A 19,415-nucleotide genomic window follows, 5' to 3' on the forward strand; every position below is an offset into this window, starting at 1 on the left:
GGTTGTGGCTGGGAGCAGGGGCATACAGGTCACCCAGTCTGGGGCCTAGAATCCAGCCTGTCCCTGTGCTCCTACCCATCCCCCTTCACTCCTTGCCAGAAGAATAATGAATGCAAACCAGTGGACCGAGTCCTGGAGAGAAGACACTGTCCAGCCCAGGCCCTGGAGACTATCAGGATGTCCAGCAGCTTGGGAGAAAATGTCAGGGAACAAAAACCAAAACCCAAAGAGCAGAAAAGTTTTGCCCAAAGTGACCAGAGGGTTTACACGAGCCAGACTTTTAAGTATCACTGTGTTAGGTATGCAAGTATGCCCAGCAGAGCAGTCCTCATTACACCTCTTTACAATACTTCACTGGAGGCCCACTGCCAATTCTGGAATGTCAGCATTGTTTCCTCTCCCATGTTACAGAGGAGCAGAGCATGGCAGGCTACGTTTCTTGCTCAAACCCATAAAGCTGGTATGAGAACCAAGGTGTGTGACCCATCTGGAGCCTCAGTCCGGCACCTCCGTACCGTCTGGGTCCATCTACATAGGGCTTACACATCGGATTCTCACAAGGCTATCAGCTTCTTTCCCCTGGAGAACAAAAGGGAGCTAGAGTCCCTAAGAGCTAGTGGCAGAATCAAAACAGGAACCTGAGTCCTCAGTCCGTGGCTCGGGGTATGGGCGGGGACCCCAGTTTTCTTTCTCTCCCACGTGCCCTCATTGTGTGCCCTGGGCACGAGCTGAGCAGTTCCCCTAGCACTGGCTGTCACTGGGACGGGATGGGGAGATGGGCAAGGCATTCACCTACTTAGGGATTATTTTTCTCCATTTTAATGATGAAGGAAATTAAGGCCAAGAGGGGAGTAACTTGGCCCAAGTCCCAGTGAATAAGTGACAGAACTGGAAGCAGAAGCCAAGTCTAACATCCTTCAATTCACTCTGCTTTTTATTTCCATTAAAGCAAAGTCCTTCTCGTTGCAGGCTGCCAGACTTGTACAGTCAGAGCCAGAGAAGGAATCTAGAGTCCTCTAGACCAATCGCTGCTCAAGCCCCTTCTGCTGCTTCCTGCCAAGCTTGAACACCTCCATTATGTGTTTGGGAGGCATTTTAAATCCATTTATATGTTCAATAGCACTTACTGAGTGCTATTCTATGCCAAGCACAAGGGCCACAATAGAGATCTAGTTTAATGGCACCAAGCTATACCAAGGGGAAGTTTGATAAAATGGCACAGGTTACCCTGGTAGCTGTCTCTCAAGTACAAGGCATAATGAATGACATGGTCAGAAGGATGGCAGGGAACATGTGCACGGAATCCTGAAGGATAAAGGGATAGACTGAGGAGGGGAGAGGGTCAAGAGTGGTGGCCTTCTACAGGGATACTTTGGCCTGGGTCACTGGGAGGCACTCAAGCTCCCTGGACTGGTTGGTGCTAATACGGGGTGAGAGTGTGGCTTGTCAGGGGTGTCAACAGAGAAGTCCAGCACGGCCTCACTACAAGGGGAGGCTGGGGGCACAGGCTCCGACCTCAGACTGCAGCTCAAACCCCATTCCCACCCCTTGACTGCAGGTAACCTTAGCTCCTTCTCCGGACCTCCACTTCCTTACTGCAGAATGGGGATAATAATAGGATCTAACTCACCTGGTTGTTGGGAGCCTCATGTGAACAAGATAGGAAGTGTTCAGAGTAGCGCCTGGCACACAGGAAACGCTGTTATTGTCAGCGATGGTTATTAAGGGACGTGTGGGCCATGTCGAGGACTCTCACCTGAGAGCAGTGGGAGCCCAGCAAGGGTTCTAAGCAAAATGACTGAATAAACTTTGCGATGGGCATTTCGTGAGAGACGCTGGCCAGCCCACAGAAGTTGCAGGACACAAGGCGAATGTGCTGAGGGCTTGACATGAGTCAGGGCAATGAGGATGGCCAGGAGGTCACTGACTGGCTGGGGTGTGGGGCAGCATATACAGAGGCGTGGATGGCCATGAGGAAAGCAATACCCTTTCCTGGGGTGGTTTTGGGGGAAAATGATGAAATTGATTTGGGGTGCACCGTGTCTGGGATGCTTGTTAGAAAAGTCTTCTGCTTTTAAACATGTTAGCCTTCTTCCCCTCCCCACTTCCACACTTCCAATGGTCTTAACTTGGAGTTGGCAATTCAGATTTCATTAAGTGCAGAGAGCTTCAGGGGCAGATTTACAGGACCTGAGAGCCATGCTTAGCCTCTCAGCTATAAATAGTGTAGAGGTAGGAGTCATCTGAGGTATCGCTGTGAGAAAACAGACGGGGACTCACGGCTCCTCCCTGACCCCACGGCGTCCCGGGTACCCTGCTCGTTCCCACACAACACTGCTAGCAGCTCAGTGCACAGGACCGAAGGCACGCCGGTCAGAATGTCTGCAGAGGCGCTGGCTGACTTCTGGCCTTGGGGATGGAATATCCCCCAAGGAAGAGCCCACGCACCCTGCAGGCAGGCACCCCCCCATACCCTGCCCCATGGCTGGCTATGTGCCAGAAGCCAGCACAGTGCAGGCAGGAGTGAGAAGGAAGCTGGAGAGGTTGGGCCTGTCCACTCTGGGCTCACTGCCGCTGGGGCCCCTGGTGCAAACACTGTGAACCACCACAGTGGTGAGGTACAGGCCTCGGGAGAAAATATTCAGCTGGAAAGCATGGAAATCTGTGTGCTTCATCGGAGCACCAAGAGCGGGATGAAAATACTGTGTTGGAGAGAAAGGACCTCTCTTTCGCTGGAGGAAGTTGGTGCATGATCAGAGCCAGAAGCGTTTCTTTTACAAATATTAGCAGGTGGGCACAAGTTGGCCTTTAAAGCTAGAAATCCCACTTCACCAACCAGCACTGAATGTTGCCCCTCCTTGCCTGTGCTAGCAGCCCCCTATCCCACCCCAAGAACACCTCCTGACCTCCCCACAATTTCTCTTCCCTGCAAAGCTGGCTAAAGGCCCACCCACAACAGGGATGCTTTACTTAACCAGACTCTTTTCTTCTCGAGTCACTTTTCACATTGTTTAGGCACAGTTTGCAGGCATTCTTTTTTTAAAAAAATTTTTTTAAGATTTTATTTATTTATTTATGAGAGACACATAGAGGGAGGTGCATTCTTGAATTTGTAGGCATGCCCTTGAGTCTTTTTCTCTCCTTAAAGGTTGTAAAGGTTTTGGAGTCAAGGAACTAGCCTCTCTGCTGCCCTTTACGTCCCCAGGCACAGTCCTAGGCACACAAAAGTTGCTCCAAAACTGTCTGCAGCAACTAACAATGGGTGGGACTTGGCTGAGCCCCTTCCTAGAAGGCCAGTACCTCCCAGGCTTCAGTTTCCCCAAAAGAGAACTGGGTGGGGGTGAGTCTGAAGGCCTTTCCAGCTCTGGCACCCTAGGACCCAGCTATAACCTCAGAAGCTGCTGGAGATAGGCTCCGGGCCGTGGGTTTGGAGTCGCAGACTCTCAGGACTGGGAGAGTCCTCAAGGGCCAGGCTATCCAGCCTGCAGCTAATCCGGGTACCCCTGATCATCTGGAACTGCTGACCCTAGAAAAGACCTCAAGCCATTTTGCCACTGGGTTAGCACTGGCATAGGCAGTCAGGGGCACAGAAGAAGCTTAATCTAAACTGGGAAGGGAAAATGTGAGGCTACGGGCACAGCAGAATAGAACTCAGAGCTTTGAAGTGCTGGCTCTGAAGCCGGATGGCCAGCCTTCCTCAACAGATCAGTGTAGCCATCACCTCGGTTATACCACAGTAATGATTTGTAATTATTTGTGTTGGTGCTTATTTCAAATAAGGGCACTTCAGATAAACCAGGATAGTAGGTGCATTTTTGTTTCTTTGTTTCATGGACTTCTCTAGACCTGCAGCTCTAGAAAAAAGTGGCACCTAGAGTGAGCAATGAATGAATAACTTCTGGACTGTGATATCCTCAAGAGCTGGAACCTGTATCTTCAACACTCAGTGTCCTACAGGACTTTGACAAATGCTTGTGCAATTAACTCAGTTTGAAGTGCGTGCGTGTGTGTAGCTCTGCGGTTATCTGTGCATAGGTTCTGCAAGTACCTGCTTTGTGCCTATACACCTACACACTCCCCTCCATTCTTCTGGGCCTTCCAGGTAATAACCTAGCCTCACACTCATCACTAGAAAGTGACATACCTGAACTTTGAAATGTGCTTTAGTATTAAGCTCTTTGGATTTTACTGAGTGTTAGAAACAAAAAACGAAAATCCCACGTGTAGAACGGGCTTGAATTTGATGAAAAACTCACCGAAGACACTGTCCTTTAGAAAACATAATTATTTCATAATTCAGTCCCAGAAAGAAGCTTTCTTTCCCCTTTCTCATTTTCTCTCTCTTTCCTTCTCTTTCCCTTTTTCTCGTTCTTTCTAAGCTTATTATGTTTCCTTCTCTTCTGTAGTAAGAGTATTGTAACTTGATTCATCTTGCTTTGGTTCTAGAAAACTCACAGCTAAATATAATGATCAATTATGTCAACATATTAGACCTACTCATTTTCTTGTTTTTTTCCTCCTATTTCCCTACAGCCTTAGAGGACATAGTCCTTTGTGGACACTGTATCAAATCCTTTTAGCAGCCAGCAGGAATACACATCATAAATATGCACAGAGCTTGAAAACAATAGGTACCTGTAAGTAAGTCATTGATCAATCCTTTTTTTTTTTTATGATAGTCACACAGAGAGAGAGAGAGAGAGAGAGAGAGAGAGAGAGAGGCAGAGACACAGGCAGAGGGAGAAGCAGGCTCCATGCACCGGGAGCCCGATGTGGGATTCGATCCCGGGTCTCCAGGATCGCACCCTGGGCCAAAGGCAGGCGCCAAACCGCTGCGCCACCCAGGGATCCCCTGATCAATCCTTTTCATTCATCTGACTTGCATACCTATTCGGCTGATACTCAAAAAAAAAAAGATGACTTTTTTTTCATTTCCTTCCTAGACAAAATATAAGCTATGCCTTTAACTTTCATGGCATGTAACCTGTTTAACTTTCTATGAAGTCGACATTTTCAACTTTTACCTTGAAGGCCCTGTTGAAGGCTGCTGGCCATGGGCTTTGGGCAGTTGGGCTGGTCAGTGGCTTTGGGGGCTGGGACTAGACTCAGACCCAATGGTCGGGAGAGGACTCTGAGAAAAGACTGCCTGTGCCCTGGCTGCCACATGTGATTTCGCTCAGAAAGAGGGCGAGCTGGGCGCAATGGAGCTCCAGCCCTGAGCTGCGCTGAGCCTGTGGGTTGGAGCACGCTCAGCATCGGCTCCTGCAGACGTGGCTCGTACTGCCCTGGGGAGGCAGCGGGCCAGGCGCACAGAACAAGGAATCCTGACCAACGTGAGAGTCAGGAGTCTGGCTCAAGGAGAGGACTCCCTCAGAGAAGGGATCAGTGGAATATTCCCTCCATACCGCACTCCCTCCGGCCCGCCCAGGACAGGTGGGAAGAGGACAGGCAGGTGGGCAGGTGGCGCAGGATCACTCACCAAGGTCATTGTTGTTCATCATCGCGTTGGACGCCCGCAGCCGGGGCCCCTGCTGGGTGAAGTGGTAGCCGAATTTGAGAAGCGTTGCGTTCTTTTCCAACATGTTCACAATCTCCATTTCCACTTTGTTGCCCAGAGGCTGGCTCTTTGATCAAGAAAAAGAACAGTGGTCACCACTCATCCTATTTTTGCAGGAGCTACATCCTCTCTGTGCGCAGAAATTCTGAGTGGTGGACGGGGATTTTAACTATGCCCCACTCCCCCTCCTCTGCCCCAAGAACAGGGAATTGGAAGTTTGGAGAAGGGGAAAGGTCAAACAGCCCGGAGTGAATGAGCTGGGAGTCAAATCCAGGCCTGCTGGACACCAAGAACAGATCTTTCCCCCGCCTCACAGTAGCCTTCCTAGAAAACCCTGAGCAGGAGGGATCTTCAAATGAACAAGTCTCAAGGAGATTAGAAATCTTACTCCCTAGGCTCTACCCTATATTAATTAAATCAGAATCTCTGGAAATAAGACTCAGGTGACTATGGTTTGTAAAACTCCCAGGTGATGTCAATATACAGCCAGGTTTGGTAACCACTTAGACAAATCCCTTCGATTTACAAACGAAGTAGAGGCCCAGAGAGGGAAAAGGATTTGCCTAAGATCACATAGTAAGTTGGGAATGCCCAGAGTTTATTTTTTAAAACCTCCCTCTGATCATGTTAGTTCCCTACCCCCAAGATCTTTAGTGACAAAGACTGAAAGAAAACAAAAGAAAAGGAAAACCTTACAATACATAGTGTTGGGAAGGATATAATGAGGATATTCATCAGTTTTGTTTATAATACTAGGGAGAAAGAGAAGCAACTTAGAGGTTCATCGAGAGAGGGTTGTTCAAATAAATGATAGTTGAGCTTTACAAGTGAACATGCCAGTTGTTAGATGATGATGCAAATCTTTGGTCACAGGCCCAGAAGGATGACCATGAAACCAGAGGGAGGAAAAAAGCTCAGTAGCCAAACCGGTCAAATTTAAGTAAAGTGACCTGTATCTTCTATATGCACATATATGCCTAATGCCTAGAAAAGGCCTGAAATGTCCTAGTGGTGGTGGGATTTAGAAGAGTTTTTGTTTTCTTCTTTGTATCTTATTGAGTTTCCTGTTACCTTATATAATAAGATAAAAATAAACATAAACTTAAAGGGATTTGAAAAGACATGGAGAGCAAGCTAACATCATATCAAGGCCTAAAGACTTTCACCCTAAGGGCAGGAACAAGACAAGAATGTTCACTTTCACCAGTATTGTCCTGGGGGGTCCCAGCCAGGTCTTCACACATCTCGTCCACCCCTCACCCCTCTCACCTCTGGCAACCACTAATCTGTTCTATCTATGAGTTTGGTTGTTTTGTTTTTATTTAGGTTCCACGTGTAAGTGAGATTACAAGTATTGTCTTTCTCTGACTTATTCGACTTTGAGGTCTATTCATGTCATTGAGCATGGCAAGATTTCTTTTTTATGACTGAGTAGTATTCAATAGTGTGTATATATAAGACATCTTCCTTATCCATTCATCCATTGGTGGAAACTTAAGTTGTTTCCATGTCTTGGCTATTGTAAATAATGTTGCAATGAACATGTGGGTGCAGATATCTTTTTGAAATAGTGTTTTTGTTTTCTTTAGATAAATACTCAGAAGTGGGATTCCTAGATCATATGGTAGTTTTATTTTTAATTTTTTGAGGAACCTCCATACTGTTTTCCATAGTGGCTGCACCGATTTACGTTCCCACCAGCAGCACACAAGGGTCTCCTTTTCTCCACATCCTCACCAACACTTGTTATTTCTTGTCCTTTTTATTTTAGCCATTTTGACAGGTGTAAGGTAATATTGCAGTTTTGATTTGCATTTCCCTGATGATCAGTGGTGTCGAACAACCTTTTATGTACCTGTTGGCCACCTGTATGTCTTCTTTGGAAAAACACCTATTTAGATCCTGCACCCATTTTTTAATAAAATTTTTAAATAATTAAAATTAAATACAGTTTAAAAATTCAGTTCCTTAGTCGCACTGGCCACATTTCAAGTGTGTAGTTAGGTCAGTGCTGATGTAGAATATTTCTATCATCACAGAAGATTCTATTCAATAGTGATCCCCCTAGACTAGCCCTCAGATAGCATATAGGGCCCAGTACCTCCAGGTCAAGGTCGAGGAATTGAATTGAATGGAGAAAATAGGAACCACCATTGATACACAACAACATGGAAGGGCTGAAAGGATACATTAGCCTTATGTCCAAAGAGATGAGCATGGACCTTAGCTGAGACTCCTGATGGAGAACTCCTCCCAGGTATCATGAGTTCACCAGAGCCTGCCTGGGTTCAAATGGGGCTGGGAACACCAGGCTGGGCAGGTAGAGTGACACTGGTGAAGTTCCATTGCCTATCTGTCACGGCTACTGAAAGAACTGGGAAGAACTCAGGCCTGTCCTCAGAGGACTCAGCACAGCCCTGGGCTCTGGCCCACTTGGCCTGGGAGAGAGTATAGAGGCCATATAAGGGCCCAAGAAGGACCTGGAAGGTTCCCCACCCACCCCACTTAGAAGGAAGCCTGGCCTCTCCTTGGGGTTGCTTTCTGGGAAGCTTATAGGCAAGGTACACGAAGAGCAGGGGCATTAACACATTTCCCCCAAATCACGGAGCTAGTTGTTTACAGAAGCAGTATTTGAACACAGGAGGTTGGCTCCAGAGTTTTCCTAGTTCCCGCCTAACTCGGGTGCCTCTGAGAGAGCTCAGAAGGCAGAGGCAGGGCTGAGAAGAGGGGCTATAGGCAGATGGAGTTTGAAAGGGACTGCCTGGCAAGGTGGTGGACTGCCTGTCCTGGAGGTGTTTGATCAGATGGTAGCAAGTGTCTTCTGAGAGTCTCCTGGATGTCATTATGAATGGAGAAGGCTTGGGCTCTGTAAGCTTTAAGGCCTCTGGGGGCCTACATTCTATGACTCCCTGAATGGCTTGCTTGGATGGCATATAAAAATCAGGAGACCTCCTGGACAGTGGGTGTGGGGCAATTGGGAGCCCCCTGACCCCCAAGGGCAGGTCATGCCAGGACTGGCCACAGTCAACTGTGGCAGCCAAGCCAGGGAGAAGGCGTTAGGGAGGAACTCTTTTCCCTCTCCCTTCAGATGTGCTTGAGAATTGAATCACTCACTCATGAATAAATAGAATCTTATTATTACAAATTCAAATAATACTCCAGCAGATTGAGTAAAATCAGAGTTTCCCTTCACACCCCTAATCCCAATCCTACCCACTTTCTACAGAGGAGGCACCAGGTTCATGGGGTATGTTCCCCTGGATTTTTTTCTATGAAGTATATAATAAAAATGTACAGATTTTTTATTTTTGATTTTTTCTTTAAATGGATTCATATTATACTCGCTATTCTACAACTTGTCTTTTTCATTTAACATTTTCTGGAGATCTTTCTAACCCAGTACATAGAGAACCACCTCATTCCTTTGAACTGCTTCATGGGATGCCCTGGTGCAGATGGATATTTAGCTTGCTCTGTTTTCCTTGTTATAAGCAGTGGTGGCAGTGGCTTTGCAGGGGAGGGAGCTGGTACCCTGAAGGCTGGACATGGGGCTGTGGAATGGCTGGGTTGAAAGACAAGCGTATTTTAAGTTAAAATCGCCAAGAGGGTACAAATGCTAATAAGCCCCTCAGCAGTGATGATGGCTCTTGTCTCCTCACACCTTTCCTGTGGCCAAGTATCATCAACCTGATGAGAAGATGACCAGATTCACTGGCTTATGAACAACCAGCCAATGCCCAAGGTGGAATTGAGTGGGTGGCTCTGAGATCCCCATTCCAGCTAGAGGCACCATGGTCATGAGAAAGCTCACTTTGTGAATCTGATGGGGCCAATCATGGCCTTTTCTTTGTGGTCCAGAAGAAGTTGGGCAACTGGGAATGTTAAAAAACAAAACAAAACAAACAAAAACAACAACAATAGGAGCCATGGGAATGATCTAGTCCAAGTTCAGAGTTGCAAACTCTGGCTGATCTTGAAATTCCCTTCATATCACAGCTGCCAAGTTCTGTTCTGCTTCCACACCCCTGAGGATGGGAGCACATCACCTTTGAGGCACCCGCTCTATCCTTGGGTACCTCTGCGGGTTAGAAAGGTCTTTCTGGCCAAAATACAGCAAAGGAAAATAAAACAGCTGATTCTCATTTTGGTTATTTATACAGTATGTCTCCCAATTATTTGATACTCCTCCCTTCCGAAGGTGGAGCCGAACTCTCCTCCCTTTGAGGGTGGTTGTGCTTACTGACTCACTTCTAACAGACTGTGACTGTGTAACTTCCAGGGTTGGCTAATAAAAGGCATTTGTGGCTTGTTTCTTTCTCTGCCCTGGACTGCTCACTCTGGGAGAAGTTCGCTGCCATATAGTGAGGACACTCAAGCAGCCTGCTGAAGAGGTCTACACAGCAAGGAGCTGAGGCTTCCTGCCAGCCGCCATGGAGCAAGCCACCTTGGAAGTGATTTCTCCAGCCCTGGTCAGGCCTTCAGGCTGTACTTGACTGCAGTCTTGTCAGAAATCTTGGGCTGGAACCATGTGGCCAAACTGCTCCTGGATTTCTGACTCTCAGAAACTGTGAGCTTATTCATGTTTGTTGTTATTTTAAGCTGCTAAGTTATGGGAGGTAATTTGTTACACAGCTATAGATAACTGATATACTAACAGACGATGCTGAACAAAAAAAAGCCAGAAGCCAGACACAAAACAGCACACACGTAAGAGCAGACAAAACTCATCTATGGTGATAGAAATCAGGACATGATTGCTTTTGGAAGATATTAATTGGGGGGGGGGGATATGGGACGCTGGAAATGTTCTATATCTTAATTTTGGTGTTTACAGGTGTGTATGTGTGCATATATATGTAATATACTACATTATTATATAATAATAATATACCATATAAGTCCATATATAAATATATAATATAAATCCATTAATCTGTCCACTTACGATGTGTTTGTTACTCTATGGAAGTTACACTTTAATAAGAAATAAACATAAGTAGGAAAGGGAACAGGGAGGAGAGGAAGGAGATAAAAGTTGTTTCCTGCACCAGCTAGAATCTCACAGAGGTCAGTGCCCCCCCCCCCCCCGACTGGTCTAATTACCAGTAGGAATATCAGGGCATCTGGGTGGCTCAGTTGGTTAAGCATCTGACTCTTGATTTTGGCTCACGTCATGATCTCAGGGTTGTGAGATTGAGCCCTACGTCAGGCTCTGCACCGGGTGTGCAGCCTGCTTAGGATTCTCTCCTGCCATCCTCCCTCTGCCCCTCTCCACCCCCTCTCTAAAAAAAAAAAAAAAAACCTCAAGCAACAACAACAACAACAATAAACCAACAGCGATATCGCCTCCCCCTTATTGAGAGAAGACACATGCCAGGTACTCCTTAAGGATCAACACATTAAAGCCTCTAACAACCCCGTTGCACCAGTATGTGAATCCTTCCCATTTTAGAGGTGAGAAGACAGAGGCATGGGTACATTAAGTGGCCCCTCCCCACCATTACACAGCAAGACTACAACAGAGCAGAGGCTTAGCTTGGACTCGATCCTCGTATGACTTCAAGTGTCAGAGATTTGGAGACAGGTAATCCCTGGGTCAGCCTGTCTCCTGTCTGGAAAGCTTTTGGCTTTTCAGAACGTAGTCCGGCTTTCACTGGGGATTGGACATGGATTCAAGATGGTTGTTGTTACCAATCTTTAGTCTTTTTTTTTTTAAGGCTTTATTTATTTATTCATGAGAGACACAGAGAGAAGCAGAGACATAGGCAGAAAGAGAAGCAGGCTCCCTGTGGGGAGCCCAATGTGGGACTCGATCCCAGGACCCTAAGAACACAACCGGAGTGAAGGCAACATTCAACCACTGAGCCACCCAGGCACCCCACCAATCTTTATTCTGATTCATGCTGAGTAAGAAAAGGATTTTCTTGACATCATATTGTTGTTCTCTAATTTCCACGGACTCTATCTCATTTTTCCCTGAGAAGTGAGGTCACTGAAAGACTGTACTTGGCATTTCAAGGAAGGGACAGTGAGGCAAGCCTGTCCTCTCTTGGATCCTGGATGTTTCTGGGCAGAATTACTTCAGTGCAGACAGAGACAGACACAAAAATTATGCACAAGCCAAGAACCGCTGCTTAGAAGCTATTGAATATATAAGGAACAAAAAGCAGGGAACATGTTTGGTGGTGAAGTTTTGCTTGTTTTGGTTTCCCTTTTTTTTTTTTTTCAAAACCGAAAGCTATACTCAGCCTCATTTAAAAAAAATTTTAACCAGCTGCCATGAATCTAAAATTAAGGGGGTCATCCTGTGTGAAAACCTTCAGGATCCTATTCCAGCATGGCTTTTGTTTTCTCTCTAAACTTACTTGCACTAGAAAAATAATCCAATCTGGGTAAACAAGGAAACACAATCCGCTTCCTTTAGCTTCTTTTCAAAATACAAAGCATATCCTCACTGTCAAATATTGGAGTGAAATGTGAGAAATCCGGCTGATATGCCCTAGACATGGCACGTGACTTCATCTGGGTGGGGGTCCTGTTTTCAGGCCTGTCTGCACTGAAGGGCAGGGGGTACCCTGTGCTCTGAGGTTCTGGAAGGGGCCCTGCTGGGGGTGGCTTTGGTGGGAGTGAGGAGGGCCAATCCAGAGGGCCAGAGATCACCACTTGGATTTGGCCAATTGGGGATGGAGAGGGCTGGCAGGCTCTGTGAATGCAGTGCCCGCCCCTGGAGGCTGAGGGCCTCTCCTGTCCACCCACAAATGCAGCCTGTCTGGAAGGCGGGACACCTCAGTTCTGGCCCAGCGCTGGCACTAACTTGATCTGTGACCTCAGCAGGTCCCATCCCTTCTCTGATCCTCAGTTTTCCCACCTGCAAAAGGAGGGCAGGACTAGACATTTTCTTGAAGCCCTCGGCTCTGGGTCCCAGCCTCTCTGCTGGCTCAGGGCCACTTGAGGCAGAGCAGGCCATGGCCTGGAGATAAAGAGAGATGACTGGGTAAACAAACAGCCCCAGGATCCTGGTTCTCGGACTTGGGTCTTCAGCCGGCCAGCCAGGCTCCTGTCACCCCGTAGAACTCCCCAAGTCCCTTTCTCCTTTGTTTGGCCGTATAAGGAAGAAGGAGGACAGAGGCTCCCTAATGCAGGTTACAGTCCCAAGGGCTGAGGGGAAAGCAGCAGCCTCTGAGGACCTTGGTGACTAACCAGGAATGAGGAATAAATCAAATGCCACTCATCACCTCCTCTTTGGCACAGCCCTCAGAGTCCAGAGTTGGGGCACCAGAGGAGAGACGCACTGTGAGAGGCCCTGGGTGGCCTTCCCTAGACTCTAGGCCTGTGGGAGCACTGCCCCATGGGTCCCCCCCATCTGGGCAGTCACAGCCCCCTGCTGGTCTCCTAGGCCCTGAACCCAGCCTTCAATCCTCTCCTATCCAGCTGGGAACCATCTTCCCAGAACATAGCCACAGCCCACTTTCACTCCACCTACCCATTCAGAGCCTTCAGATTTCCAGTTCCCTTTCTGGCTTCTTCCAGGGGATGGGCTCCATAGCTTTCCCCTCTCCTTCTTTTTTGTTCATATGGTTCATTGCACTTGAGATGCCACAGCCTCCACTTCACTCCCTGAGATACTCTCCATCCTAGGAGTTTTCATACTCCACCACCTCCAAGAAGCCATTCATGATGCCTGCTGCTGACTGAGATTGCTTCCCCAAAGGCCCACCATCTGTGGCTTGCTGAACACCTGGATGGATCAGTGATCATTCCTGTACCTGGCTGCCTTCCCTTCTAGCGTGGGATTGCTGGAGGGCAGAGCCAGAGCCTCACTCTCTCACAAAGCCTATCATAGTGCTGGGGTTCAGTCAGCACTCATCAAAGGATGAGATAAACAAAAAAAAAAAAAAAGAGGCTCCCAGGATGATAGGGGGAGGTGACTTGTGCTCCAGCTTCACACCAAGTGAAAGGGACCAGCAAAGAAGCCAAGTAAAGCCCACTCAAACCTTCAGTAGGAGTCAAGAGCCCAGAGAGGCACAGTTCATGGACTGTGGAGTCACATCAACCTGGGTTCCAGTCTTGCCTCTGTCACTTACTCACTGTGTGACCATGGACAGGTTACAGAGCCTGCCCAGGCCTGAGTGTCTTCATTAAAAACACAGAGGTGGGTTGTAATACCCACTCACAAAGAGTCTTTGAGAGCATTAAAAGAGATAATGGGTACATGGTACCTCCTCAGTAAATTAACTCTTAGGATACTGTGAACTCTCTAGGTCACCTTCAGAGTAATTATAAAAGTTCACCACCTCATAGTTTACATCTCTCATCTCCTTAGAAGTAGAGGTTCTTACTATCCCCATTTTAAAAGTGAGGGAACTGAGGTTCAGGGAAGTGAATTCTCACGCCAGGGTGTTCAGTGAGAGTGAGGGTGCTGGTCAGACCTGGCAGTGTCTCTGGGCGCAGCAAGCTCGGACAGCAGTGAGAGGGAAGGTAAGCAGCTCGGTCTCTGCCAGCTGTCATCACAATGACCTGAGGCCGGTGCTCTGGGTCACTTTTGGCCAACATTCTGCCCCAGGAGTCAGGTTTCAGCTGACGCTGGGTAGACCCTGACTCCCTGCCCAGCCAGGCTTGGAGTCACATGAATAGCCAATCCCAGGCCTTGGCCCAGGGCTGCTGCTAAGCCTGCTGCATGCCTTCTTTCCAGCTGACCTGCCCCTCCTGCCTGCAATAAAGCAGGATCAGCAGCCACAGAAAGAGTGATAGTGGAGAGGGGCTGGAGATGGGTGATGCAGCAGCAGGCCACTGGCATGAGAGAGATGCAGGAGTCCAGTGCAGCAAATTCACATGACAAGGCTGCTGCAGACTTGTGGGGCCCCTTTATATGAATTAGGAAAAAGTATCTTATCTGGGTAAACAAGCTATCTACTATCTCTTGGATAGTAGAGTGTGGGTTGGATTTTGCCGCCTTGCCCCTTGTGCAGTGAACAACATTCACAACCACCCAGGGTAGCCCTGCTTACCATGCACCACTGAGAGGCCAAGTTCTGAGCTGGGCACTGAAATAAAGAGATGGCCCAAATACAGCACCAGCACCAGCCTCTGAGAAGCTCATGGAAAGCTGAAGTGCTAGGAGAACATGGGGAGGATCACTTAATTCTCTCTGGGGAGAAGGTTAGAGGCCCTAAGGTAGGTCTTTGGGAGAAAGTAGCAATATGGAGGCTCTCAGAAAAAAAAAATGAATTTGTAGTGTTTGTCAATTTCCATAGTGTAAATGTTCCGACCAGGAATGACTTCAAGGTACCACTGTGCCATCACTGAAGTGGAGTTGAGGAGAGATGCCTACAATCAGTCTAGTTCCAGAACAACTGCCATTTACAATTTCGTTAAATTTGTTTCTCATCTTTTTTTTTTCCATGCACTTATTTATATGACCATTCAACAAACATTTCCAGGTAGGAAAATAAAAGTTCCCTATCCAGAGGACATAAAGAATAAAGTATTTTAACATCAAAAGCAATGTGGCATCATGGAAAGTGGGGGCTTTGGAGTCACAGAGACCTGAATTTGAATCCTGCTTCCCAAAGTGCTAAGTGGTTGACACTGAGAAAGTTGCTTGTCTTAGCCTGTCTGGGCTGCTTCTCCTCTGTAGACTGGGTCAGATAAGACCCACATCCTGCAGGGTTTTGGGGAAGGTCAGAGATGATGTGTGTAAGGTACATCACACTGAGCCCAGCCCACAATTGGACCTTTAACACATGCAACATGTAAGACATCGTAACCGGCATCATCTTAGAAAGTCAGAAGTGAAAGAGTTGCCCTGATACTAAATGACCGAACCATGGAAGTTGCAGAGAAATGGTAATCCCATAAAGATAAAGGCCAAACTAGTATTGGCCCAGAGAATAAACTCGATGTTAAGGAGACTCAAAAGCCCACTGAGTAGGGTGGGAGTGGGGGTGTTTGAAGAAAACAGGGATATTCAGCCTGGTGAAGACTCCAGTGGTTTATAAGAACTGTGCCCCAGATGTGTCCCACGTGCAGCAGAGAACAGAATTAAGGCCAATAAACATGCTTGCAGGAAGCTGATTTCTCCTGGACGTGGGAGGGATGTTCTCACTAAGGACTGTAGGGGTGATCTTGCTAAGCAGTGAGCTCCCATCACTAGGGGTCTGCAAGCAGAAGCTGGCAGGGCACTTGATGGGCATGGTGCAGAAGGAAGATGAGCATGGTGGAAGGTGTGAACCAGCGACCTTTGGGGTGCCCGTAAGCTGGGTCTTGGATCTGTGCCATCCAGCAGCATCTACCCATCTGTCAGTACAAGGGCAAGTGCAGCACCGTGAGCATCATGTAGTGAGGGACACAAAGAGACCTTTGTCCATCTTACCTGGTTATCGATTTTCAGTTCCACTAGAGAAGTGTTGTAGGGGAGAGCCTCCACCAGGCGCAGGATCCCAGCCCCGGAAATGAAGTTGGATTCCACGTTCAGCGTCTTCAACACCTTGTTTACCTTGAGCATCTCCGCAAGGGCCTTGAAACGCAGGAGCAAAGCAAAGGTACCCATGAGTCACTCTGAGGAAGGCTGGAGTCTCTCTGGAGTAGAACCTAAAATACTGAGAGGGCCTTACTGGGAGTGAGAGTCCCTTGCACACTCGTGCTTCTCAAGCCAGGGACCAGGCAAGATGATCTCTACAACCTCCTTCACGAAGCACGACTCCCACGTCTCTGCTCCCCTTTGACACGCCATGGCTCCTGAACCCCTCACTTGAGAATTCCACACTCCTTAGTCTGCAGCAGCCTCTACTACCTGCTTCTCCTCCCTTGCTCAGCCTCAAGGCTCACTGCGCCCTTACAGTGGGGCTGATCTTAGCTTCCCTGTGCATGCCTGGTGCTCTCCCACTGCTTTGCCTTTGCTCATCCTGTCCCTGCCACCTGGGGTGCCCTTTCCTTTCTACTTCACTTGTCCAAACCCTGCCTGTCCTTCAAGGCCATTCTCAATTCCTCTCCAGGAGCCTTTATATGGATGGCCCCAGTGAGTTATGGCTCACCCTCTTGTACTTCATAGAATTTATCCATAGCCTCCCTCATGGAACTTGTATTCCTCTGTTCAGAGTTGTTTTCATACTGGTGTTGTCTCTGCCATCAGACTATATACTCTCAGTAGGATGAAAAAGGCACCTTATTCATCCCACGGTGCCCACATGCTCAGCACACAGTAGGACATCAGTCAGTGTTCACTGAGGGATGAGTGGAGTCCCTACCTCCCTATGTGCCCTCCACTTGTCGCTTCTCTTTCCCTGTTGGTAACTCCATGGAGTCATTGTTCTCCTCTGAGCAGCAGAGAGCAAAGAAGGACGCCTGGGAAACCACCCCACTGGGCAAGTGACCAGGGCAAATGGGAGGAGAGGAGCTCAGGTGGCCCCCAGCACGTTTTGGAGGAATTCAGCCAGGGGGTGTAGATGACAATCAGAGCCTCTGAAGGAAATGAGGTAATTAGCAGTTGGTGGAAATGATGTGTCATGGAGGAAAGGGGACACCAGCAGCTGATAAACCAGGATGTACCATCAGTGGGCCCTGGTTGTCTGAAATGACTCTCTGAGCCAGGAACACCCTTCCTATCATCCCTGCTGGCTGAAACCCTACACAAGTTCAGCTCCCAGAAAAGTCTTCCTTGTTGAAATCATCCTTTCCTCCTTCTCCTGCTTCCATGTGCCCCCAGGAGGGCATGTCAGCTTTCTCTGTGACCCTGAGGAGATTGGACACTCCTGAGAAGAGGGCCCCAGGCTATGTTCTTTCCACAGCATCTCTCTCGCTCTCCAGAAAAGGCTTGTCTGGGTCTGATAATAAAAATATTTAATAACTGCTGGGCAAGTGCACCAGGCCAATGCAAGTGGACCTACTAGTGGCTGAGCGGGTCCTGGAGGGCCTGTCATGCCAGGTGTCAACTCTTTTCTGGATTATGAGAGGAATGAGGGTGCCGGGAGAAGAGCTGGGGTAGGGAGCAGGGGCATTTACAGAGCTTTTCATTCATATGTGGAATTGAAGAAATAAATGAACAATCAAAGAAAGAGACCCCCCCCCCAAAAAAAAGACTCCTACTACAGAGAACAAACAGGTGGTTGCCAGAGGGGAGGCAGGTGGGTGCGATGGATGAAGTGGATAAGGAGGATTAAGAGCACACTTATCTTGATGAGCACTGAGAAAGGTATAGAAATATTGAATCATCATACTGAACACCTGAAACTATTGTAACATTAGTTATACTTCAACTAAAAATTAATTTGCTTTTAAAAAGAATTGATTGTGACTAAATAGACTTCAAAGCCAAGAGAGTTTTCAGGGATAAAGAAGGGCATTACAGAATGATAAAGGGGTCAATTCTCCAAAAAGACATAACAATTCTTAATGTATATGTGCCTAACACCAGAGTGTCAAGCCATAAGAGGCAAAAGCTGATAGAACTGCAAGGAGAAAGATGAATCGCTGCTAGATTTGGAGGTTTCAATACTGGTCCTCTATCAGAAATGGAAAGATCCAGAAGGCTGAAAATCAGTAAGGACATAATTGAACTCAACAACACCATCAATCAACTGGATAGAAGTGACATTTATAGGCTACTTTATCCTACAGCAGCAGAACACACATTCTTTTTAAGTTCACATGGAACATTCACCAGATATATCACATTCTGGGCCATGATACACACTTTAACATTTAAAAGAACAGAAATCATACATCTGCTCTCAGAACTGAGTGGAACTGAACTAGAAATCGGTAACAGAAAGATAACTTTGAAAATCCCCAAATATGTGGTGAATAAACAATATATTTCGAAGTAACACATAGGACAAAAAAGAAACTTTAAGATAAAGTTTTTGAACTAAATAAAAATGAAAACTTCTTTAGATTTGTTGGATGTAGTAAAAGTAGTGCTTAGAGGGAAATACCTCGTATTTAATGCATATATCAAAAAAGAAGAAAAATCTAAATTCAATAATCTAAGTTTCCATTTTAGAAAACTAGAAAAAGAAGAGCAAATTAAATCCAAAGTAAGCAGAAGAAAATAAATAAGAATTAGAACAAAAATCAATGAGGCTGAAAAAGGAAAATCAATAGAGAGAATCAATGAAGTGAAAAGCTGATTCTTTGAAAAGATCAGTAAGATTGATAAGCCTCAAGCCAGTCTAAGAAGAGAGAGAGAACATAAATTACTAATATCAGAAATGAAAGAGGCCCATTACTAGAGATCCCATGGAAACTGAAAGGATAATAAAGGGGTCCTATGAACAACTCTTAATGCCCACAAAGTATGATAACCTGAATGAAATGGACCAATTCTTTGAAAGACATCATTTGCCAAAGCTCACATAAGAAGAAATAAACAATTTGAATAGATCTTTATTTATTAAAGAAATAGAATCAATAATTAATAACCTTCCAAAATAGAAAGCACCAGGCCCACATGGTGAATTGTACCAAATATAAAAGAAGAAATGATACCAATTCTCCACAATCTCTTTCAGAGAATGGAAGCAGAGAGACTACTTCCTAACTCATTCTATGGGATCAGCATTATCCTAATAACAAAACCAAACAAAGACATTACAGGAAAACTACAGACCACTATCTCTCATGAACATGGATGCAAAAATTCTCAAAAACATAGAAAATTGAATCCAACAATGTATAAAAAGGTTATATATCATGAAAAGTAGGATTTATCCCAGGTATGTAAAGCTGGTTCAACATTTGAAAATCAATTAAGGAACCCATCATGTCAACAGGCTAAAAAAGAAAAGTCACATGGTCATATCAATAGATACAGAAAAAGCATTTGACAACACCCGTTCATAATAAAAACTCACAGTAAATT

The 19,415-nt window shown here is 46.6% G+C and overlaps 1 protein-coding gene across 2 annotated transcripts in view; it reads right to left on the reverse strand.

Annotated features, from left to right (window-relative positions):
* The window catches only part of TMOD1 (tropomodulin 1), an 81,628-nt gene that overhangs the window by 2,548 nt on the left and 59,665 nt on the right, over window positions 1-19,415 (reverse strand). For both annotated transcript variants that reach the window (XM_055302199.1, XM_055302200.1), the window contains exons 8-9: window positions 15,930-16,073; window positions 5,480-5,624 (exon numbers count right to left, since the gene is read on the reverse strand). In XM_055302199.1, coding sequence (XP_055158174.1) covers window positions 5,480-5,624; window positions 15,930-16,073 — 289 coding nt within the window. The remainder of the gene's footprint in view (window positions 1-5,479; window positions 5,625-15,929; window positions 16,074-19,415) is intronic.

This window comes from Nyctereutes procyonoides, unplaced genomic scaffold (assembly GCF_905146905.1).
Source record: "Nyctereutes procyonoides isolate TBG_1078 unplaced genomic scaffold, NYPRO_anot_genome, whole genome shotgun sequence".
Lineage (NCBI taxonomy): Eukaryota > Metazoa > Chordata > Mammalia > Carnivora > Canidae > Nyctereutes > Nyctereutes procyonoides.